General features: G+C 38.3%; 1 protein-coding gene across 1 annotated transcript; it reads right to left on the reverse strand.

Annotated features, from left to right (window-relative positions):
- Positions 1-22,521: 22,521 nt before the first annotated feature.
- On the reverse strand, positions 22,522-23,321 carry LOC131692419 (cuticle protein 16.5-like). The gene has a single exon (XM_058979456.1). The coding sequence runs from the start codon at positions 23,232-23,234 to the stop codon at positions 22,653-22,655; it is 582 nt and encodes a 193-aa protein (XP_058835439.1). The 5' UTR covers positions 23,235-23,321; the 3' UTR covers positions 22,522-22,652.
- Between the last annotated feature and the right edge of the window lie 2,002 nt (positions 23,322-25,323).

Here is a 25,323-nt window from a genome sequence, read left to right on the forward strand (position 1 = left end):
CAAAATCATGACATATTTTTCATATGATACCTAGTACCATTCTCGATCGTTTAGTAGTTCTCGAAATCATAAAATATTACTCATATGTTCGTGAACTGGTTCATGATTCCTAGTACATGATTTACTATCTATTTTGTGTGCATGTAATATTTAGAAGATAACATACGTTTGAGCTCAATTTGAAATGTGTGTAAATACCCGCTATTGAAATTCCGAATCCATTAGACGTTAGAAACATTTTTGGCGAACGTTTGTGGGTGGCGCAGTGCTCGGTGCAATGCAGATGGAGTGCAGCTGTCAAACACGTTTAGCAAACAGTTGCATAGATGGCAATAGTGGAACAATGATTTTCAACGTTTATCAATTTGTAAGTTTACACAGATTTTTGGAAAAATTTGGTTCGAGATACAATTATAAAACTACTGATATCACGAACGTGAATCACAGTACTTTACGTGTCAAATTCGAAAGTAGGATTTAGAATAAAATATCACGACAATGTGAACAGAAATTATGAAGATCGTGACTAAGATACTAAAATCATGAATGCAAATCACAAAGCTCATGACAAAAATGTCAAAAATCGCGACTAAGATCCTGAAACCAGAAACATAAATATAACTAAATTTCTTCTCGTGACTAAAATAGTACGACAACGTGGATAGCAATTATGAAAGTCATGACAAAGTTTCTGAAATGATGAAAATAACTCACATTACTCGTTATTTGAATATCAAAAATTGATACTATGATCTTGATATCATGAATATGAATCACTTTATTTATGACTGAAATATCACGATAACGTGAATAGAAATTATGAAACAATCTGTCTTCTGACCTCGCACAAAACAGAAGCAAAAAATCGCTACGCTATAGCAGGCTATAGGCACCAGCGAATCAAGCCAGCTTTTGTTCTATATCAGTGCACAAATAAATTGTATCGTTGCCCCATGCTGCGGAGTGAAATGAGTTTGCCAAATGAAATAAAACTGCCCGTGCTACGGGATAACACGATTTCGATCTACTTTAATAAAACTCGTGTTAGACTCACAGTTCAGGAAGTGGAACAATTAGTTAAAGTTAAAATGGAGCTTAATTTCGCTGAAGTTACGTACATTCAGCTACACCACGTAAAAAACTGTGTTTTGATCACGTTTAGAAGCTTACACACAGGCAGCAAATTTCATTGCAAAAAAAACAACATGCAACGCGAGGTCGAATTTAATAACACCAGATTCAAGATCCCCGTGCATATGGAAAACGACATGGTGGACGTGCGTATCCATGATTTGGCCCCGCGTACTAGGGATGATTACGCTAAACGAATCATGTCGCAATATGGAGAAGCAGAATCTATTAGGAATGACACCTGGAGAATTTTTTTCACCGGCATTCCCAACGGCGTTCGTATTGTGAGGATGTGAGTGACTAAACCAATACCTTCTTACATGACTAACGAATGCAAATCACCGAAGGGTGGCGTGACCTATAAGCAAACAACGCTAATCACATATTGCGGGCAGACCCCAACATGCCCATTCTGTAACCATACAGCCCACTACGGAAAAACATGCGCCGAAGCAACTAGTAAAAACTCATCTACTACAGCCAACTCTAAAAAGCAGCCAGCGACAACTTCAGATAAACCAAAAACAACGATCTAATTAATCAATAATGCAGGTACAACGATCACGACAACTACTCCCAAACCAACAACTAGCATCGCCAATAAAGAAGCAAATATCGATGAAGACGGATTTACAACAGCGACCCGTAATAACAAGAAACAAATAAGAAGCTCTGATCGTAAACAACAAGAAAGCAGTACCGGTGATGACATGGACGGGAACGATAACGCGAGAGAAGGCAGACTGAATGACCCCCAAGCGACTTCACCGCCAAGGAAAAGGATCTCAACACGCAGCAGCAAACTGCGTCAACAAGATCTGGCAGATAGACATTCTTAATTCCTTTTTATTATTACTTATTGTAAAAAACTTAAAAGACCCACGGGTTAGTTGTGCTAACGCATTGAGCCGTTTCAAATAAATATTTAGATTAAAAAAAGAAGAAATTATAAAACTCGCGACTAAGATCGTGAAATCATGAACATAAATCCCGCTAGTCTGACATAAAAATGCGATAGTAAACTCATAAATGAACACGATAACGTAATGAGAAATCACAAAAATCGGCTGTGTGTTCCCAATTTATGAACAAGAATCATATCAAAAACTAAACGTGTCCAGAGAACAAAAACAGTAACCCAACCAAACGTTTGAATGTAACGCCATGTATTCGGGTTGAAATATTTTTTGTAAACAAAAATAGTTTCAAGAATTATTATTTACAGATTCAGAAACTTGGTCACGATTTTCGTAAATCGTTCAGTTCATGAAATCGTGATCTTTTGTTTATGAATTTATGAACGGATTTTTTTCCGTGTACATATAGAATCGCTTGCCATCCACGAGCTTGATGAGCTACGTGTCGACGCTGAAACACTTGAAACAAAAAAATATCATGCATAATTAGCTTAATCAACATTAGTTCAATAACGTCGTATTGCTAACTTATTTGGGCACGCGGGAAGGATGAAAAACGCACAGACCACAGCCATAACCACCCAGCTTATTTTGGTATGCCTGGAGATTACATCAAATCCCGACGTTTTATGCATTTTACAAACCTTTGAGCTCAAAATTATAAATGCGATTCTTAATTGGTTTTGGATAATTTTTGCTAATATTAAATCGGATTATCTGATATAAGAAATATTTCCAATTAATTTTTTTTCGAGAAAAAACGTGGTTACGCTCAAGGCATACATAAGAGGCGTTGGGGCCGAATTGAAAATTTGTTCATGTATACCTATAGTAATAATATATACATAATACTTATTGGATTTTTGCTTAATGTAGCTCATAACCTAAGCTCTCGATTTTGCACAGAAGTTGAGTATCTTCAATCTTATTGCAATCTTTGCTGAGCGTGCATGGATTGACAATATAATCATCAATGTTATTCACGTTCAAAATATGGAGGAGTGGGCTTAAACATGAGCCTAGTGAAAGGCTAATTTAACCGGAATGTCGCCAAATCGCCTTACGAAAAATGTGTGTGACAATATATTGTGCAAACAATTCTTCAATATTGGAGAGAGCGTACATTGTTGAAGCTTTTCCAACTGACTGCCTCTTTTATGAGTTCAATACACCTTTTCATGTCTTAGAACACATATGCCATTTGTACTTTTCTTATTCAAGCGAGTTGTGTTTCTGATGAATGGAGCGTCAAACAACTGTTCGTTTCCTTTCACTGTAATATTAGGCAACCTGATTAAGTTGCATTCAACCATTGCAGTATTCATTTCTATTATTACATTCTCTCATTTGTTACACTTGAGGTTGTGTTAATCGAGCTATCGTCATTCGATATTTCAGCATGTGCTCTTACACCCAAAGAGTAGTGATGTTGAGCGGCAGAATAAAATTACACACTTTACCCTAACTAACTGAGCTGACGGAAGCTTTAGCTTGAAAGCGTAGCAGCTTTATATCGATTTGACACCTTTAGCGAAAAAGCTCAGTGAACGAATGTAGTCGAGTAGTGCGGAGTGTCTGCGTTGAGGGGTACTGACTGGTGTGCTTTAGCTGTACAAGATCTGAACTCTTTACCGCACGTTTCCCAGAAAATATATTATATCAAGGGTTGCATTGAGTGCAAGAGCGCTTGATACGTTTTCATGTATTCTTGGTGAAAAAAAATCGTTCCCTATAACTTTTTTGCCATGCAGAAAGTGTTGGTCTATTTAGTCAATTTCCATACAGTAATAATATATTTGAACAACATTTTCCAAAATTTTCATCGCAAAATATTGAAAATGGGGTGAATGACAATGAAACTTCAGGAAGCACCTCGACAAAATGCTGTTGCTCAAAATCTGTTGGACCAATCTTTTTTTCGAAATTCAGCATTGACATCAGTTTCTAGATAACTACGAGAGCGTTTTACTGTACTGTTTGACCATACGTCCTGGTTTTCCAGGACATGGCCTGGTTTCCAACTGACTGTGCTGGTGTCCTGAGAAGTCGAAGAAAACGTTTGATTTGTCCTAGTTTTTCTCTTCAAAGCCTAAAATATATGTTTTTCTTAAGTCTTCGTTTCATTCACTTTGATCCAGCTCCAAGTAACGGCCGGCCACAACCGTGACTGCAACGTAAATTCACTCTCAAGCAAAGCATTTAAAATCAAATTTATAAATAGCGCTGTCAGAATTCTGCCATAATTCTGTCAGCCTTTTGTTTGTATTTCGCCATGTTTACGTTTTCGATGTTAAAGCTCCAAAGCAACAAATAGTTTTATTTTTAAATATTGTAAGAAGTATGATATTTCAGTTTCTAGATGGTAACTAATCATATTCTTAATATAACATCGATCTGGATGAAACGATTAAGAGGAACGTCAGGAATAGCCCTGGGAAGCTATTTGGAATGTCGTTGTTGTTTCTGCTTCACATCAATGACGTGTATCTACCGCTAAAAACTCCTCACCGGCCCTTCGTAGAATATCTGAAAATATTTGATGTGCTCAATTGAGGAACTGTAGATTTCTTTAACAACGGCTTGCAGCCGAATGTGGTTTAGCAAGGACCGGATGTGTCTTTTAATCCGAAAAAGTGCACAGAAATTGAAATTCCACGAAAGAAATTCTGACAGAGCTCTGCCCGTCAGACACCCAGAATTTTTATTATGACTGGCGAAAACCTAGGGAGTATTTCGCCATGAACGTTCGTTAGAAGTAACGGAAGGGGGGGTCCCCTTTTGACTGCGGAATTGCACATGAAATATTACGGAATGTCGTGCAATGTAACGCGAAATTTTAAATGAAATTCCACGCGGAATTTCACGTGAAATTTCATACAAGCTTAGCGCGGAATTACAGATTAATTTTCACGCGAAATTTTCTGTGAAATTTTACGTGAAAGTTAACACGGAATTCCACGTGAAATTTTGTATATCACACGTGGAATTTCTCGCTGAATTTTAGTGAAATTTAATGTGGAATTCAACGGGAAATTTCTTGTGAAATCCAACGCAGAAAACTACCCGGAATTCCACGCAAAATGTGAAATTTCACGCAACATCTCACGTTGAAAATTATGTGAAATAATTAAGTGAAAATTAGTAATTTTTTTTAAATGAGTAAAAAAGCCCTTTAATTGAAAATTTATCTCAAAAACTCAACGTAGGGGTTAGGTATTTTTAACATAGAATGTGTATACAAAGTTTGAAAGAAATCGGTTAAGTAGTTTTGGAATGGCAGGAAACACCGCAAATCATGTTTTATCACAGACGTTCTAGAAAAAGCTTCGTCACCGAGTTGTTTGTCGATATTTTTGCATAGAAAAATTACAGCATGTTATTGAAATGATATACTATAATGTACAAAGGTTTTGATCAGTTAGCTTTACGCAAAGTTCTAAAAAAATCGCAAAAAAGGTGTTTTTTTTCGCGCTGAAACCCTTACCCACCCCCCTCCCTTAAGCAAAATTTCACGTAGTATATCATATATCGTATAGAGTGATGTGGAACTTAATGTGAAGTTTGGCGCAGAATTTCACGTGAAATTTTAGGCGCAGCTTCACAAGAAGTTCCACGCGGCGTTTCATGCGAAATTTCATGGGAAGTTAAACTAAAAAATTCCCGCGAAATTTCATACGAAATTTCACGCGATATTTCACGCAAAATTTTATTTGAAGTTCTAAGCGACATTACACGCGACATTCCACGCGAAATTTCCAAGCCAAATTTCATGCTGAGTTTGATGTGAAATTTGACGCGGAATTTTACGTTTTATTTTACGGGGAATTTCACTAGATATTCAGGACGAATATCACTCGAAATTTCACCTTGCATATAATGTGAAATTTCACGTGGAATGTTACAAGAAACTTCACGTGGAATTGCACGCAACATTTTACAAAGTGCTTTTCGCGAAATTTCACGTTAAACTTCATGCGGATTGCATCTGAAATTCCACGTGTAATTTCATGTAAAATTTCACGAAGATTTCATTCTATGATTCTACGCGGAATTTTAAGAGAAAATTCACGCGGAACTGCATGTGAAATTTCATGTGAGATTCCACCTGAAATTATTTAACGCAGAATCACACGTAAGATATCACGCGGAAGCCAACGTGAAATTTCACGCGGAAGTCTACGTGAAATTTTATGTGAAATTTGACTAGGAGTTCCACGTAGAATTTTACTCTGTGATTTCACGCGAAGTTTTGTGTAATATTTAACAAGGAATTCGACGTGAAATATTACACGGTTTTTTCACGCGGAATATAACGCTGAATTCCACGTGTAATTTCATGCGGAATGATATGTGAAATTTCACGCATGAAATTTCACGAGGAGAATTTGTGTGAAATTCTACGCAGAATTTCACGTTAAATTTAAAGCGGAAAGTGCCACATGAAATTTCACGGGCAATTCCGTTTGAAATTCAACGCGGAATTCTGTTCAGAATTTCACGTGAAAATTGGGAAAGTCACGTAAAATTTTATCCGGAATTATATGTGAATTCACGTTGAATTTCACGTGAAATTTCACGCGGAATCCTACGCAAAATTTTGTTCAAAATTTTGAGTGAAATTTCATGTGAAATTTCGTAAGAAATTTCGTGTGAAATTTCGCATGAAATTTCGTTTGAAATTTCATGTGAAGTCTCGCGTGAAATTCCGCGTGAAAAATCGCGTGAAATTTCGACTGAAACTTCACGTGAAATATCGCGTGACAATTAGCGTAAAATTTCGCTTGAAATTCGCATAATATCCGCGTAAAATACTGTGTGAAGTATCGCGTGAAATTTCGTGTGAAATTTTGCTTGGAATTTCGCGTGAAATTTCGCGAAAAATTCGACACGCAAAATCTTACTAAAATTCCACGCGGAATATCACGTTAATTTTCACGTGGAAACATATCACGTTAAATTTCTCGCGGAATTCAACGTGTATTTTCACGCGGAATTATTCGTGAAATTTCACTCGCAATCTCACATGAAATTTCACGCGGAAAATTCATATCAAATTTCACGCTATATCTTTCGAGAAATTCTACGCAGAATTTCACGTTAAATTTTACGCAGAATTTAAAGTGAAATTTTACGCGAAATTTCACGTCAATTTTCATGCGGAATTCCACCTCATATTTCTCGCGGTATAACACATGAAATTTCACGCGGAATTGCATGTGTAATTTCAGAGTGAATTTTACGTGAAGTTTAACACAGAATCTCACGTACAATTATACGCGGAATTTAATGTGAAATTTCACTCGAAATTTCACCTGAATTTTAACGCGGTAATACACGTTATATTTCAAACACTTCGAGCGACATTTCACGCAGAATTTCACGTAAAATTTAACATTTAACGTGTAATTGCACGTGGAATTCCACGCGAAATCTTATGCTGAATTTAATGTGACATCTCAAGCGGATTTTCAAGTAAAATTTCACGCCAATTGTCACGCGGAATTTCACGGGAAATTTCAAGTGGGCTTTCACATGAAATTTCACGGGAATGTGAAATTTCACGCAGAAAAATAAAATTTCACGCCAATTGCCACGCGGAATTTCGCGGGAAATTTCAAGTGGGGTTCACGTGAAACTTCACGCGGAATTTATCGTGAAGTTTCACGCAGAATTTCACCTGAAATCTTCCATGGTTTTCACGTGGAATTTAACGCGAATTTAACGTAAAATTTCACATAGTATGTCATGTCAAATTTCACGCAGAATTTTAGGCGGAATATGATGTGAAATTTCACGTGAAATTTCACGTTAAATTCCAGTTGAATTTCAGTGGAATTAAGCGGAATTTCAGATGAAATTTGACGCTGAATTTCACGTGAAATTTCAGGCGGAATTTCATGTGGAATTTCACGTGGAATTTCTGGTGAAATTTGACGCGGAATGTCACGTGAAATTTAACGCGAAATTTCACATTAATTTTAACGCGGTATTACACATTAATTATCACGAGGAATTTCATGTTAAATTTTAGTAAAATTTAACACGAAATTTTTCTGAAATTTGGCGCGAAACTCCACCCGGCATTTCAAGGGAAATTTAACACGGAATTCTACATGAAATTTTACACGGTAAATTCACGGAATTTTACGTGAAATTTTACGTGGCATGTCACTTGAAATTTTGCGTTTGATGTTACTGGATTGGTGACTAACACAATGCAAAAGAATTTTTAAATCAGTTTCTGAAAAATCTTTCGTTGCTACTAGCCGTACACATAGAATTGTGAAGAATTTCTTTAGTCCGTCAAGAGCGAATGTCTCATTGAATGCTTATTTATGAGTTAATACAAAGGTCCCAACCTTCTAGTATAACTAAAACTGAATTAAATAAACAACATTTCAGTTCAGGATTCAAAGTTTTGCAGATCTAGTGACGGAACTGTGTGTTCCTATGTCCATTAGCTGTATATACAGCTTTGGAAGTATTCGTAAAAATCAGATGATCGGTATCCACAAAGTTTCAGTGTATGCATAGCATGCAAATAAATGGCATACAGTAAGCGATGGGACTAGTTTACGGTCATATTTCCGAATTAGATTAAATTGGACGTATATCAGCTTTTTAAGGTTTATACTCAATATATGCATCAACAAAACTGTTTTAATGGAAAATGGATATAGGAACCAATATTAACGTGTTCGAGCAGTACGACATGGAAATTACAAATTCAAGAATTTCATGCCAAATATGTTGTTGGTTGTTTTCTTTGCTTTATGGAAACGAAAATGGAAATTGGAAGTACAGCACTGAAATAAAATAAAAAAGTGAGCGTACAGTTGAGATATGGTGCTCGAATAAAAATAGTTCATGAAAACTAATTAAAGTTAAACAGACAGGTATTTACGGCTTGAGGGTATTCAGTCTTCCATACGTAAACAAACGATATATTTATAGATTGCCTGACGTTTCGACGGTACTTGATGACCTTGTTCAGGGAACAAACAACACATTTCAACATGTTGACTGACTAATTACCAGCATTATTCCACTAACTATACAATGCTTACTAAGCTCATTTAAGCTCAAAATACTTCCTTTATTTGTGAAGAAACAAGATATCTACAAAAAATGAAACAGAAACTATTTTTTTGGAAATTGAAGGAAATCTTCTATTAGTAAATCAGATTCACATTCACCTACATCTGATGCCCTGTTTTATGAATGTATACATTAGATCAATAGGGTAGCAGACAATGTCCTTGAGATGCGGCAACGACACGTGACGATCATCGATGTGTGCGTCTTTGTGCGCGAAATTCCGAAATTGATCAATTATATGGTTTCCCTTTCTTGGTTAGTAGCCCTATTGATGGTTTTTACAGCCACCGAACCGTATCATCGTGGAAATCCTCAGCGCAAGGCAAGCGTATCGACTTTGTAACTCAATTCCATCTGGTCAAATTCGTGACCTTGGTTTAGAATGTACTAAGAACGAAGCAGCCTGCATGCTTGGTGACGGGGAACCTATGGAATTAACTGTTGAGCTATTCAATCCCAAATACGTTATGCTGCTACCCACTCAACTTCATTATTCGTGGCTAAATAATGTGAAGAATTCCAATCATCGCTAAATCCAAACAATTCAGTTCATTATTCTGCCGTTTGCCATCTCTGGATCTGCTGTGAATTAGTCAGCTAATTAAGCTCGTAAATCTACCTTATAGGTACAAAGAGCCTGCCGTTCCGTACTGAACAACTCAATCCGCTTACACTAAACCGTTAGATCCAATCACTTCCAACTAATCAGATGCAGTTCAGCTTCTGAAGTCTACTATCCCAACACGTTTTCGATTTGTTATTGTTTTGCTGTGAGACTCCGATTAAACCCCACCCCTTCCGATTTGTACAACCAACCCCAACAGAGTTAGCGGGCTATGTAGTTACCAGCGCGAACAATAATTATCCACGGGCCAGAGGATGACGTTGATGATGATGACGATGTGTTAACGACGTGTGGTAGTTGCTCTACCACGTTACTTTTACTTTCAACCGTATAAGCTTGCACTTGAACTTTGTTGTGGTTTGCGATTGGTGCTCGGTTGAGTAAGCGACGAACCCTTCTGACTCGGGTGGTCGAGAAGGTGTTGGAAGCTGGCTTCCCGGCAGTAACCGGAGCACACGAGATTCCGCAAAGTGGTTGTGTGTGGGTGGTTTGTAGGGGGTACTTAGAATGCCTAATTCGGTAGTGCAGTGTATAGCACTTATGACCGGCATAAATAATGGATGTCAATCTAGCGAATTTCTGATTCGCATTATTTTAACTGCATGTTTTCTGTTGCTACCTGTTGCTTTTTGAATTAATTTTGTTATTGTTACACTTGAAGAACCTTTTGAACAAGGTTCGGTATGGTTTCATAATTATGAAATATTCCATAATCCAAATACAAAGTGTCCTGCATACCTTCTATCAGACAATACAACCTTCTGTCACTTTGAAAAACAGAGCAGAAAATATGGAAATGATAAGTGTTTCCTGTTTCATCCCCAGAAACGTAGAAAATTAAATTCTTTTTGTATACACGATACCGAACTGATACCGTTTATGAATCATCTCAGGAATGTGAGCCGCTTCAATAACCGTAAACTTCCTGGTCCCATCAAACAAATTCCGCACGACCAACCTATAGGAAATTGAAAGATCATGTAAAATTTAAGTTTTTTAAACCATTTTTCAAGTCAGTCCGTACCTTTTTGTCGATTGCCTCAAAACACTACCGGAACATATCAAATTAGTCAAGCTACACGACTGAAGCGTTATAGCTCGCCGTCTATTTTTTTTTCTTGAGTTGGGATGATGGCGCCTCCGTCTGTGTCGTCGTCGTGCTGTCGACAGACGTAAATATTTCTAAACCATTCGTTCACACATGATTGATGCAGCGCTTCTACAGTCTAACATACAATTAAAATGACCATATAAACAGGGTGTGAGCTCCGGTGCTAGAGCCCCCGAGGGCAACCGACCATTTCCCGACCCGTGTCGCTTCCATTCAGTAACCGAATCAATGAGGAAGTTGAGGTTCGGGGCGCGCTCAACAGGATTTCGTTTCACCTCTTGTGTTTGGTGTTTTTACACATTGATGTAGGTTGTTCGATGGCCTTGGTAGCTAATCATTATTTATATTCGCTTATTTGTAGATCTAAAGGGTGGTGGATTGCAGGAGGTGTACGTAGAACACACCGGTTACTGAATATCGGTTTACACGTCATCAACCAGTCTGAGGAAAGTGAAGGTCACGTATGTGCCAAATTTTAACCTGTTTGTAAGACAGATCGAAAGATTGTTTTGCAGATAGCTAGGAAGTTGTATCTGATTGTCTTTAATGATAGTGTGAGCTAATTTGATTAAATTAAATGAAACCCTTTTTTCATTAAGATTATGATGGTCCCATCATCATCCCCTCACAATGATAATAAATATTTTGGCACATGACAAAACCAGTTTAGAAAACAACGCACTGGTTCCATTTGCAGGAATAGCTTTTCCTTCAAAAGATAAATTTAGAATGTTCTGAAAACAACCAGAGTCTACCAAGAAAATTTCCATCCCAGGAAGATACTTGATATTGAACCCAATGTCCTCCATTTCCGATAATACTTTAAGACTCCTGCCGCCTGACTAAGATGTACTTTATTCGGCTGGTAGCATTACACGTCCTCAGCTGAGTGATGCAGATAGCCCTAGTAACAATTGAGATTTTGTGATACTTTTATAGCCACTCATAAAACTTAGATTGCTCTTGTAGCGTGCTATAAAACTTAAATTGTTACTTGGGAGGTATCATCCCGGCAATTACACATACTGCCTCTGTACGCACTCGCGACCTGAACAGCCATTAAGCGAAACGTGCTGTTGTTCGGCACAATCCTTGCCAATGCGTTAGTTGTCCTCGCACCCTTCTGACATACATAGTCGACATAGCTGTTGTAATCGATGGTATGGATTGTCCTCCAACGCTGATCACGACACGCTGGATTTTTTTTTCGGTTGCTGACCAGCACTATCTCCGTCTTATGGTAAGTCAGCTGCAACTTGACTTCAGCCATCCAGGTTTGTATGATGGCTATTGTCTCTACCGTCAACATCCCATTCTCCTCAAGAGTTTTGCCGGTTATCGTCAGGACAACATCATCTGCTAAGCCGACGATCTCAAACCCTTATCGACCTTTGCCCCATGTTCGTTTCGTAGACCAGTACTCGGTTTGGGAAGTAACTTTTCAGAACCTTGCACAGATAGTCCGGAACACAAATTCTGTACAGCGCTACGGCGATCACCCCTCAGGTGGCACTGTTGAACGCGTTCTTCACGTCCATCGTTATCACGGCGCACTAGTGATTACCTCTTCTCTTTTGTTTCAATGCTTTCTCCGCTCTCGCGATGACTGTACGGCTGGCGTCCAACGTTGAGATCGCTTTCCCGAACCCGAACTGTCTTTGCGATAGTTTATTCTCACTTTCACGGTAGCTCGTCAGCCTGTTGAGGATGACCTTTCGAGAAGTTTACCAAGAGTATCCAGCAGGCATATAGGCCGATACGATGCTGGATCTCCTTGTGGCTTCTATGGTTTTGGCAGTAACATCAGCTTCTGGACATTCCTTCTATCCTGGAATTTCTGTAGAACTATCCCGAACATGACCAGAAACGCCCGGATCGTCTTCAGTGTCACGTTTTGGATATCTTCTGGTACGAGACTCGATTGTCACCAGTATTTCTACCTTCTGGATCGACGTACGATATAGGTGGCCTTGCGGTCGTGCTTCGGAAAAGACCCTCCACGATAATCTTTATTTTGTCTGCACCCATTTCGACTGGCGTCATTGGACTCAACACGACTCGGTAAGTATTGCCCCAGGGGCTAGCGTCTACTTCTCTGTACAGCTTCTTGTAGCATGTGAACTTGCTTAGCACTATCTCGCGTTTAAAAGTGGCCTGGTCGCCCGGAATGTGACCCTACACTCTTTTCTAACTGCCGCAGATCTTGTTCTCTGAATGCTTTGGTTTTAGGCAGGCTGCCCGAAGGATGCTGAGCCGTTCGTTCCGCCAGTATGCCGGGCGCTGGCAGCTTCTCGGTGCTATTTCACTCGGCATTGTTACATCATATGCCCTCACTACTACTACCGACAGATCATCGGCAGAACCGTAGCGTGACCTTCTGGTGCCCTTGGCGAAGTGTCAGTTTTTCCCCTTTGGTTTTTTTAGTTCGACTTTCGAACAATGATTTCGTGTGTACATCCTATGGAGATGGCCACAAAGGCATTTCCATTATTGTCAAGGAATATGCCGCGGTAGACATGAATCCCCCCGAAGAAAGACTTCAGATGAAAAGGTTTAAAGAATTTCCCATAGACATGTGAATACAACATACGTTCCATGACATTCCACTGACACAAACTAGAGAATCAGGTGTTTCAGTTCGATAACATCAAGTTCTTATTTGGAGTGTCGGATGTTTCCTCATTTGTAGGGAATCACATACAAAGTTTTGCTGACTTGACAAAACAGTTTTTGTTAAAAACCGTTGGGAATGTCTTCCCTTGCGGAACCCAAGGCTTACCACACGTTTGCATTACTATCATTTTGCTTGTCTTTCAATTTAATATATCTCCCGTAATTTCTGTCTCTACGTATTTTTTAAGTTTTCACCTTGCGCTGGGCTTTAGACCCGAACATAAATAAACTCTTACGACATCGAGCGCGTTGTCTGGGTATGCGCCGGGTACTTGGAGGCCAGGTCTCAGTTAAAGGATTCCCTTCGGGCCCGAGGTAGACCACCCAATGTCCCAGTTCGAGATATGCTGGCAAATCGCGATCTTGCCTATATGTCCCTTATTTATACTTTCATAAAAACGATAGATATCCCAATTTAGCCCCTCTCTTTTTTCTTGTTTTTAGAAATTTCCTCTTGCCGATCAGCTCCAGAGTGCCACTATGTAACCGCCGTCGCCCTTACCACCACGCCTACATAGAAGGAAACTGAAGCGAGAGCAACTCGAGGTCCGATGACTCTTGAGGATTCCCCGCGGTCCGAAGAATACCATCCGCCAATCCGGTACTCGACGACTTACTAGACTGAGGCGCTAATTTGTTTCGCTGATCTCCCATTTGCGCGAAAGTTGCAAGTTTTACTCTTCTTTCCCTGTCACCATAGACACCTTCTCTCCCAGTCCTTGATACAACTGCTGCTACACTGATGTGGAAACAAGCCACCCTCTGAATATCTTGACCAAGCATAAGTCTTCGTTACAAAAATCAAATTTGTATTCTGTATTCCTAGTTTTAAGATAGGTGTAATTTTTACTCTTTATTGAAACTCTTGTATTCCATCTTGTAAATAGAATTGTATCCCTAGTATGTGAAATTTTCATAAATATTTGTTCCCCCTTTTGTGTACTAAACTATATTGTTAGTTTTAAAATAACTGTAAAATATTTCGTAGAATACTATTACTCCTCCTTGTATATCAAACTTAATCCCTTGTTTTAAATGTTTTCATATAAAAAAATCTTTTGGCCCTCTCTTGAATATAGAATCTTATTTCTAGTCTTAAGATAAAACTGTAAACTTTTTTTTTCTTTTGTAAAAAAAGTATTTCAACATTGTAACCTCCTAGTTTTAAGATATCCAAAATGTAAAAACAAAAGAATTTGGCACCGCTAAGCTAACGCATTTGTGCCTATCAAATAAACGAAATGAATAAAAAAAATAAATAAACTCTCCTGAAAAGACCCATATTCCGATTTTCCGTTTAAAAACATTGCTAATAATCTGGTAAGTATTCTAAAGATTTTGAAAGATTTATAGCTAACGCAAACATCCAACAGTGACAGATATCCTGAAAGCTCGTCCAGATAAGTTCAAAATTGTGATATTCTGTCTAAAAAAGCAAATGATGTGGCGACTAGGCTTGTATGAAAAACTACCGCGTCTAAATGTCCGCTTACAAAGTTTAGATCGACGTTGGGGTCACCGCTTCAAAATTGTGCGTGGATCTACTGAAGCACAGGGTTGGCTGTTTTAAGGTCTCTTTGCTTCATCAAGCGAAGGATTTTGAATGGAAATCGCACTGGATGGGACAAAATTGTGTGACCCTTCAAACTCGTATCGGGTGAATTTTGGTTTTTAATTACGTCTTATTCGACAAGGATTGTCTATCTGTTCGGCTGTTGTACTGGCAATCGTGAGGATGACTCTTGCATTGAGAATGCTGGAAAATAGGTGTGCCTATTATGAGAGAGTCCATATGAGCTAGGGACCCAGGAATCTAAAGTGATCCCTTTAAAGACGTTCTAAGCACTGTAGCAGAAAACTATAAAGAGCTGCGCCACTCACCACGACTAATCATTATGCTCTTTTCGTGCTTCCATTTCTCGGCGATTTTTAGTTCCCGGAACTCGGGAAATAAATAAAAAAAATTCCCGGGAATTCCCAGGATCCCGGTAATGCAAAGGGAAAATAGGAAATGACGTGTTTTCTTGAGAATAACAGAATAAATTTAAAAGTTTTCAAACCTGACTGATTCTATGTAAATCTGTCCTAACACAGATGTCAAAACATATCGATTTGATGGACTACGCAACATTGTAACACCGTAAAGTCGTTGTTCAAATTGGTGACAATGAATCTGAGTCCTTTTCCTACCATTCTGGAGTTCCTCAAGGTAGTACACTTGGTCCGCTACTGTTTTCACTGTTCGTGAATGATGTGGCTTTCGTCTTAATGCGTGGAGGGAAACTATTCTTCGCCGAATTCCAGGACCCTTTGTGCTTCAAAGCGTTGTATTGTTCGCTGGTGCGCTCACAGTTGGAATTCGCAAACGTCGTCTGGTGCCCCTACTATGCAATTTGGAGCCAAAGAATTGAAGCCGTCCAGCGCAGATTCATAAGATATGCGTTACGTCAATTGCCTTGGAATGACCCGCTGAACTTGCCACCATACGAAGACCGTTGTCGATTACTAGGACTGCACACTTTAGAAGATCGTAGACACGCGTCGCAAGCTACCTTCGTATCTAAGCTTCTTCTCGCCGAATATGATGTTCCCGATCTCCTATCACAAATTAACCTCTACGCACCAACCCGTGTCCTTCGTCCTCGAACACTGCTGCAGACTGAAATGCGTAACACTAACTACGCTGCCAACAGCCCGATACTAGCAATGGTCCGTCGCTTCAACGATTTTACCGACATCTTCGACTTCGTCATTAGTTCTGCATAGTTTAGAAATCGTTCGTTATCACTTTAGGTTAATTATTTGTAATTTAGTTCATTAAGACTCATTGTCAGATGGACGTAAATTGTTAAATACAAATACAAATACATTACAAATATAAACATTGGATCATTTGATAACTCGTCACTTAGTTTATAAAATATCTACTTCTTTTGAATGATTTTTCTTGGATCAACCTCGGATAATCTAAATTCTGGCAATCAAGATTACGATTGGGACGATATCCTGAACGCAGCTGTTGAAGTTACTATCTAAGATTGAAATTCATTGCAGAATATTTCGATGGGATGGGATCAATTTAATGCAAAGCATCTTCTTTGGTTACCTGGAATGAAATGATTCAACTGCTCCAAGGTAGTGTGGCATTACTCCGAATTGAATCAAAATAAAACGGATAATGGACGAACTACTCAGCGATGGGTGAAGTCTATCATCGATTTGCTGTAACGGGAGCCGAATTGCTTTGTCTTAAGGCAATTCAAAAATACTGCATCATTTGAAATCGACTTTAAAGGAGTTTGGATGTGCATGATATTGGAAAGATACGGCATTCTGTACTTCTTTTCACACAAATTTAAATATTCATATAAAAAAATTGATATTACAATTCCAGTATAACACATGGGACGAAATATGCATTCTATGATCGGACCAAATATTTCTGCACACGCCCGGGAAAACTTTCTTATTTAGAATAACGTATGCGTTAAGCACGATATCTTTATAAACCATTCGAATTTTTTGAAACTAAAACTAATCGATTTTTAAATAAATCAGCCCAATTTCGGTAACTAAATCTCTATTTGCAAACACTTTTATTGAAGATCTAGTTATTAAAATAAGAAAGAACTTTTAAAACATACAAAAATTAGCTCATTGGTTGCGGAGATATCATGCGCACCACTAAAGCTAAGAAAAGCTTCGCGAATTTGTCGATTTTGGCATGAAAACATGATAGTCAACAATAGTATTAAGAGTAATCTGTACGGTATGTGCCGAAGACGAACGAATAAATAAATAAACATAAAATCACAAAAAATGTCTGCATTTTACCGAGTTCAAAGAGATATCGCCTTTTGATCTGCGAACCAGTTAAAATAGTTTAATTTACAATTGCTACCCATTCCAAATGTTTTCCGGTCGAGATACTGCCTGCAGAATATTTTTGCAGAGGGTAAGTTTTTTGGTAAAAATTAAATCATCTTTTGCTTGGAATTTTTTAATTCCGGGAATGAGAAAACACAGTTTCCCGGGATTTGGGAATCCCGGAAAAGCCAAAAATCTCGGGATTCCCGGGAAATAATTTTCCGGGATGGAACCTCTAATCCGATTGTATTGTTCTGGTGTCCACCGTGGGGGAACATAACTGCTTGTCGCTATTGCGCTATCTTATGACAAACACCATTTTAAGGTAAACAGAGTTAGATATGCCAAATTCCTTGTTTAAAAAATCTCTAAAATCTATTTTTGCTTAAAACGGCTGTGTCTGGGGATTGACAAATTATATTGATGTATTAGATGTTTTTGCCTTTCTCATATAGAAAGGACATGCAATCACTCTGAAAACCGACTTTCTTACCGAGGCCCGGCGGGCCGAGTCTTATGTACCATTCGACTCAGTTCGTCGAAATTAACAAATGTCTGTATGTGTATGTGTTTTCAAAACTCACTCACTTATCTCAGAGATGGCTGGACCGAATCGCTCAAACTTGATTTCAAATGAAAGGTATAACGCTCCCATAAGCTGCTTTTGTCGATCGGACTTCCGGTTCCGGAGTTACGGGTTGAATAGTGCGGTTACCCAGCAAATTCCCATATAAAATGGTACCAACTGATGTCCAAATAATACATATTAAATAGGGTGCAACATAACTCGGATTTGCGGGTTTGGGTCACTAATGATCATTCTAAGCAGCTTTGACCACATTGGCCACCTATGACGGTCTTGATGCCCCCGGGTACTTTCCACTTTCGTAAGTTAATGTCACATCTTTTTCTCAGGGAATTCTTGACCGATTTTTATAAACTTGGTGTCAAATGAAAGATACAATACTCCCATGGACTGCCATTGAATTTCATTCATATCCGACATTTGGTTTCCGGAGTTACAGGTTGGTTATTGCGGCCACTTAGGAATTTCCCATATAAACCGGAACAATCGCATTAGGTTAAAAATCCATTTTTATTTGCAAGTCTAGATCACATCTTTTCTAATTGCAAGCCTAGATCACTGATGGCCAATCAAAGATTCTTTGAATATAATGTCCACTATCGACAGTTCCGGAATTTTCGAGTACTGGACGTATTCCAGAATTAGTCACATCGATTACTCTGTGATGACTGAATCGATTTTCATAAACCAAATCTCCAATATGCGGTTTGGTGTTGCATACTCTATCAACACCCTCTCAACTTCCCCTCACAGCATCTCTTTCTACATCACCCCCCCCCCCCCCCTCCCTTCCATTAGACCTATATTCTGTTCATCCGCCTTGTGCATTTTTTAGAGAATTTCGTCCCATAGCCATATATTATAAGTGAATTTGGAGTCACTGAGCTCAAATTTGATATCAAAAAGATCGGATCAATTCATCTTATAGCGATAAATTGATTTTGTCACACATTTTATGATATAAATTTTGCCAATAGTTGGTAATGAATACGAATGAGAACATAAATAAACTATCCAATTTCATTATCGTCAATTCGGTTCTAGCGTAACTTTTTTTTACTACAAAGTTTATATTAGATGATGTTTAATCTAGCCTGTTTTCGATTTAGGTATACTTATCTTTAGAAAAAAGCGCTTCTTTTATAATATAACCAAATATTAAAAGACGCCTTTCTACTACTTATTCGCAAATTAATAAGTATTGATACCTTGTTAGCTTAGTGTCGACTATCAGAGATAGTACTTCATTAGCATTTAACTTCGCAAATTCTGTAGCATAAGAACTCAAGTTAAGTAACAGAATTTTCATAACAACTTTCATCAACTTTAGACAACTATAATACATCGAGGACATTGACAAAATCGGGACATATATTTTTCTTTCTTTTTAACAAACCGAAGCTCTTTAAATATTCTTCTTTAGTCCATAGATATAGCTTCATAACCCTTTCTGATTATTTAGTTTACATTCCGCTTGCTTGGCTAATTTTCAAGTTTTTTGCCTTTCTCATATAGAAAGGATCACTCTAAAAATCGCCGAACTAATCGCGGCCCAGAGGGCCCTGTGTCATATCCTATTCGACTCAGTTCGTCGCGAACAGCAAATGTCTGTATGTGTGTATGTGTGTATATGTTTTCTAAACTCACTCATTTTTCTCAGAGATGGCTGAACCGAATCTCTCAAATTGAAATTGAAAGGTATATCCCTCCCATAAGCTGGTATTGAATTTTTAGTCGATCGGACTTCCGGTTCCGGAGTTACGGGTTTAAAAGGGCGACTACACAGAATTTTTTTCCTTTCTCATATAGAAAGGATATGCAATCACTCTAAAAAGCGTCAACCTAATCGTCAACCTAACTTTTTTTACTGACATAAGGTTTCTAGATTTTAACAGGAACGTTGCTAGGGGTGTGCGAAGAGGGGTTACGCCCCCCCCTCTCCTCACTGGTCACCATCCGTGTAAATTCCCCTTAGATCACCCCTCATTGGTCACCCTCCGCCACCCCATCCATTACTCATACCCCTCTCCTTTTCAATTCCATCATCTTTTTACAATCCCTACATCACAAGGCATCCTAAATTAAGCTGGAGAGTGGTTCGTTCTCGAATTTTTCACCCTCCTCACACACCAATAACGCATGACAAAATTAGTTAGCAGGAAGACAACATTGAACTAATTCTGATTAGGTTAATTAAGTATGATAGTTTTTTATTTCAAGTGTTTCACCGTCAACAAGTAGCTGTAGAATGTATTAAGTATTTCCATAATTTAATTTGTAGAAATGAGAAAGGCATTATTTCCATAATTTAATTTGTAGAAATGAGAAAGGCAGAATTGCACTACTTGGTGGATTATATCAGGTTTTCTGTGTAAAACTGTCGGAAAAACACAAAGCCATAATTATTTTCAAAATAAAAATTCACGAATTGTGAGAAAAATGCTGTCAATATTTTTAACTGAAAATATAACATATTTGGCAACATTGCAACCAAAATTTACTATATTTTAAAGATTCCCTGACTCATTTCCTTCAAAATGCATTTAACCGATTGTTTATAGACCTAAAGATATGAATAAAAGTTAATAACTGATGCTTTATTTGTAAGGAAAATTTTCCACGCACGATTATGACACGCCATACAAATTTTGTCATCAATACACACCTATGACACGTGTGAATGCGACTTTTGTTTACATTTTTAGTAAAAACTCGCAACATAGTTAGCCGATCTTCGTAAAATTTAAGAGATTAATACAGAATAGATAGAAGCATCAATTGGTCGGTGTTAAGCCAGACCGGACTAAGTCGCAAAACATCAAAAATGAGATAATGATAGCACTGGATAAAGAATATCGTCAGCTACATTCAACTTTGGCCAGATTTGAAATATGTAACAATAAACAAGAATTATGGCGAAATTAATTTCCAATCATAATGTAAAGGATGCTGCGATTCAAATTTTAAACTCGTTTTTCTCGAAATAAGTATTTTGTCACTTAGTCCGGTCTGACTTAACACCGACCAATTGTCTCTTGTTTCTACCGTTTCTAAGTTTCAAGATACCTAATCTTAAACTTTAAAAAACGTTTTTCTCGAATTGTGCTAAATGGTACTTGTCATGAGATAGCACAACAGCGACAATTTGCCGTAGCTATACACTTTCTTCAATAAAATGACGCCTCTGTATTTGTCTCAATTATTTGAAGTGTTTTCTATACTTTTAAAATTTTGTAGATATCCAGTTATGAAGAAAAACTAATAAAAGAACACCAAAAAATGCACTTTTTACTAAGCTTTAATGGCTCAGCCGCTCTTATAATTCAAAATTTGTATCAACTAATTCATCACATTTCTCCATTTGGATCTCCAGAGAAAAAAAAAATGTTGAAAAAATTTAAGAAAGTTCAGAAGCACTTCAACAGATATGAATTTGAAATTTTATCCAAAATTGGCCCATTTTTAAAAAAAAATCAGAATTCGCCACCAGTAGGAAGTGTTTTAGCAAATTCACTCCGAAGAAGAAAGTGGTCCTAATACCCTAACTTTTCATTTAAGAAGTGAGCCCGAAGACTTTTTTTAACGTGATGTTATTTTGAGACACCCTAATATCTGGTTCAGATTGTGGAGTCGCCTATTTGTTGTCGGTCTTTGGCTTCGTAACGGAAATTAGCTGACCCCTATATATACTTACAAACAAATATACTCCAGTGATACATGTGGAGTGCGCAGTAGTATACACCGTCTTTAGCAAAAGTAAGTATCGAACTAACATTCCTTCCCTTTCCTTCCGCGATCTACGTTCGGGCCTGGATTTTATCATTAATCATTGCAACCCTGTTTGAATAGCTCCATCCTTATACAAGTGTAAACTAGACTTGCCACCCGCCGCTCGCGTATGGTAGATGCAGCTATTCAAACAGGGTTGCTATGATTAATAATAAAATCCACTTGTTTTGAAGTCATGCTGCTTCATAACTAATTAATAACTTTTCTCAGCGAATTTTCATAAACTTACAATGTTCCACGAAGGTGTTCAGTAGAAGAATACCTTTATAAATATATAGTACTCTGATTAATTGATTGATGAGGTGATTTTTTTAAGAATTTATTTTCAATGTTAACAGATTTTCCATACAAACTTTCATATAAATTTTGATATTTTTGGAGGGTCCGTAGACACAACCGATCGGTACCAAAATTTGCACAATTGCTAAGGACCATAAAAGGAATCAGTAGAACCTGGTGGAGCTAAAAGTCAAAAATTGAACCAGTCTACTGGGTATGTTCCATTGACACTTCTGCTAGAAAGGGCAAAACCAGTGCGCTCCACTATACCGGTGCACATCAATCGAAAATCCCAATAGAAAAGCAATCTTTATAACCAAAGAAGTAGGACATAAAATAAGTAATGTACCTAAAACGATCATTTTATGGCGAATATTTAGCATTTTTAGGGATCTTATAGCTCATGGATTTCTTTCACATCTCGCAGACTAGTTGACGCATAGTGTTTCAATTTACATTACTATCCAGTCGATATTTTTTTTATTTTCCTCATCTTTCACTAAACAATCCAAAAGGCGAACAAAAGAAAAATAATTACGCGGGCGACGTTCCGAGTTTTGTTTGACAGTCAACTGCTTAGTGCTTGGCGTACACGGCTGGGACACCGCTGTAGTAGCTTCCGGTGTAGGCGATTGGGGAAGCGGCGTAGGTCAGAGCTGGCGCAGCGGCATAGCTGTAAGCTGGAGCCGCGGCATAGGTGTAAGCAGGTGCGGCAGCATAGGTCAGAGCTGGGGCAGCTTCAACATAGGCGTGCTTGGCAATTGGGGCAGCGGCGTAGGTCACAGCTGGGGCAGGCTGAACGTAGGTGGTCTGGATAGCTGGTGTAGCCACAGTGTGGTAGGAGGTCTTCTCGACAGGGGTCTCGACGATGGTCTTCTTCACAGCTGGGGCATAAACTTCCTCGGCAACCTGCTTGTTGTGGTACTGAGTGAAGCTCTGGTGCGAGTATCCAGTTGGGATTTTCTTTTCAATGTTTCCAACATGGGCAATGGCTGGCTCTTCGATGATGCTCTTCTGATAGGAGATCTCCTTCTGGGCAACTACGGCAGGAACAGCGGCGTACGAGGTGTATGCCAGTGGCGCAGATGCGTACACGGTAGCACTCGGGGCAGCAGCGGCAACAGCAAGAACAACGGACAACACCACCAATCTGAACATTTTGAAGATTGTTTTTTTTAGAGAGGTCTGTGTTGTAGACGTGAAAAATGCGTGCGTTGAAGCTAGTTGTTCGATGAACGATTAAACTTTGACTGTACCTCTCCGCTCACTCGACCAATCTTTTATAGTAGTCCCAAAATCAAACATCGGGTCCGCCCGCGAGACTGATCTAGCTCTCCTGATCAAACGTGCGACAGAAACGGAGCAATCGTAGCGTCGGGTAAGTATAACAATTTTTTTTGCGTGCCGCCGCTGTTGAGAGGTACGACTCTCTTAATTGTGTCCGACGTACTTTTGCGGTATGCCGGAATCGATACGTCGCGTAGGTCTGCGAAGCAGGTCCTGGTTGACATTAGCGTACGATGCTTACTAATTATAAGATTGATTGATCTGGTAGAACTAGATCAACTGTATGATTCTTTCAACTTTCGTAAATGGGTTCTTTTCTAATCGTTGATGTCTTTTCGATGTAGTAGACTAAAATTAGGTTATCAAAACAAACCTGCTGTTATCAGGAAACCATTTTTTGTTCACCAATTTCAACCATACGCCGGCCAGTTTATTGAAGCGAAGCGAGAGGTAACAATGAATGACCTTGCACTTCTAAAAGTTCGGATTCGGGCGTGTACGAGCGGCCAGTTTTACCATCATGCATTGCACCATCGATCGCGTTCGACAATCCCACAGCACAGCACAGGAAAACCGGACTGGTGTAAGATGCAGGAAATAAACCACGTACATTTTTTTTTCAGATGGGTGTAACGAACGATCCTTGCTGTCTGACTCGAGATGGGGCGGCTCAATCTCGAACCGGATTGATTGAATAATGCAATTGAAACTGTACATAGTGCGGTTCGACTTCAACGGACCAGTGGTCGTGATCGTACCGCAAAATTGTGGGTCCAATGTCAAGATCGGAATAAATTTTTTGGTCGCTGTCGCTGGAAAGTGTCGAGCTTATGTTTTGGTTTATTGGTTGTTTTTGGTTTATGGCTTCAAAATGCCTTACATTTTTAGGCGTTTTACGATGATTGGTGTAATTCTCTGTCGTTATTTTCAATTTCAGTCCCAGCTATGAACATGGCCCAAATGAAGTAATTTGCTTTTTATTTGCTCCAATTGAGATTAATGTTCTGTACTGTGTTGGAGTGAACATTTTTTAGCATGTTGTGGGAAATTTTTGAAATTAAATTATTTTGTAAACAACTTGCAGGCAACCTTCGCTCCAGTACTGTATTGCGGTAAAGTACTTATTATTTGAAAGGGAATAACTCTTCTTTATGCGTCTGGATAAGGCTAAGGCTTACTAAGGCATGCATAAGAGATCATTATTTATTTGTTAAAATCATCCTTAAGTTCATTCGTCAACTTATTTGTACATGCTATACGCTTCAATTGACATTTTTAATCTGTGACTATATATAGAATACACTTTATTTCAAAATTTCCGATCCGGGGTTCGATTTCCCAGGTACTTTAAAAATATTCATTTGTATTTCTCAATAAGGCAGCTCTCATACGTCTCAATGGTTTATGTGTAATAAAGGAAACATTTCTGTTGATGATTATAGTATGTAGTATTGTGAAAATCCTATTTATCCTATTTTTAAAGTGCTGCACAGAAACGAATCTATATATTTTTAACATCTATTTTGAATACAAGAAGTTTCCTTGAATACTGATGCTTACATGCAAAAAATAAGTTCTGATGAAAATGTATGAGTGTTTTTATATTTCCTAGTTCTACCCTGTTGGACATAATGCCATCTGGCATAACGCTCATTTGGCATAATAATCGTTTGGCATAATAGTCAATTGTCATAAAGGTGATTTGGCATAGTGACTTTTTGGCGAAACAACATTTGGCATTGTGATTATTTCAAATAATTTTCATTACGTGCAGTGGAAATTGACCGAATGACCATTTAGCATCTATTTCAACTAGCTTATGTAAATTTAAAGTAGAGATTTTGGAATTGATTATTGAATTATTGAAAGCAAAATAACATACTTTACCGGCAATTCTTCCTTCTTTTATCTATGAGCTGTTCGTTAATGTGAAAGTCTGCAAGTTTCTTTTTTCATATTT

This window comes from Topomyia yanbarensis, chromosome 3, assembly GCF_030247195.1.
Source record: "Topomyia yanbarensis strain Yona2022 chromosome 3, ASM3024719v1, whole genome shotgun sequence".
In the NCBI taxonomy this organism is placed as follows: Eukaryota; Metazoa; Arthropoda; class Insecta; order Diptera; family Culicidae; genus Topomyia; species Topomyia yanbarensis.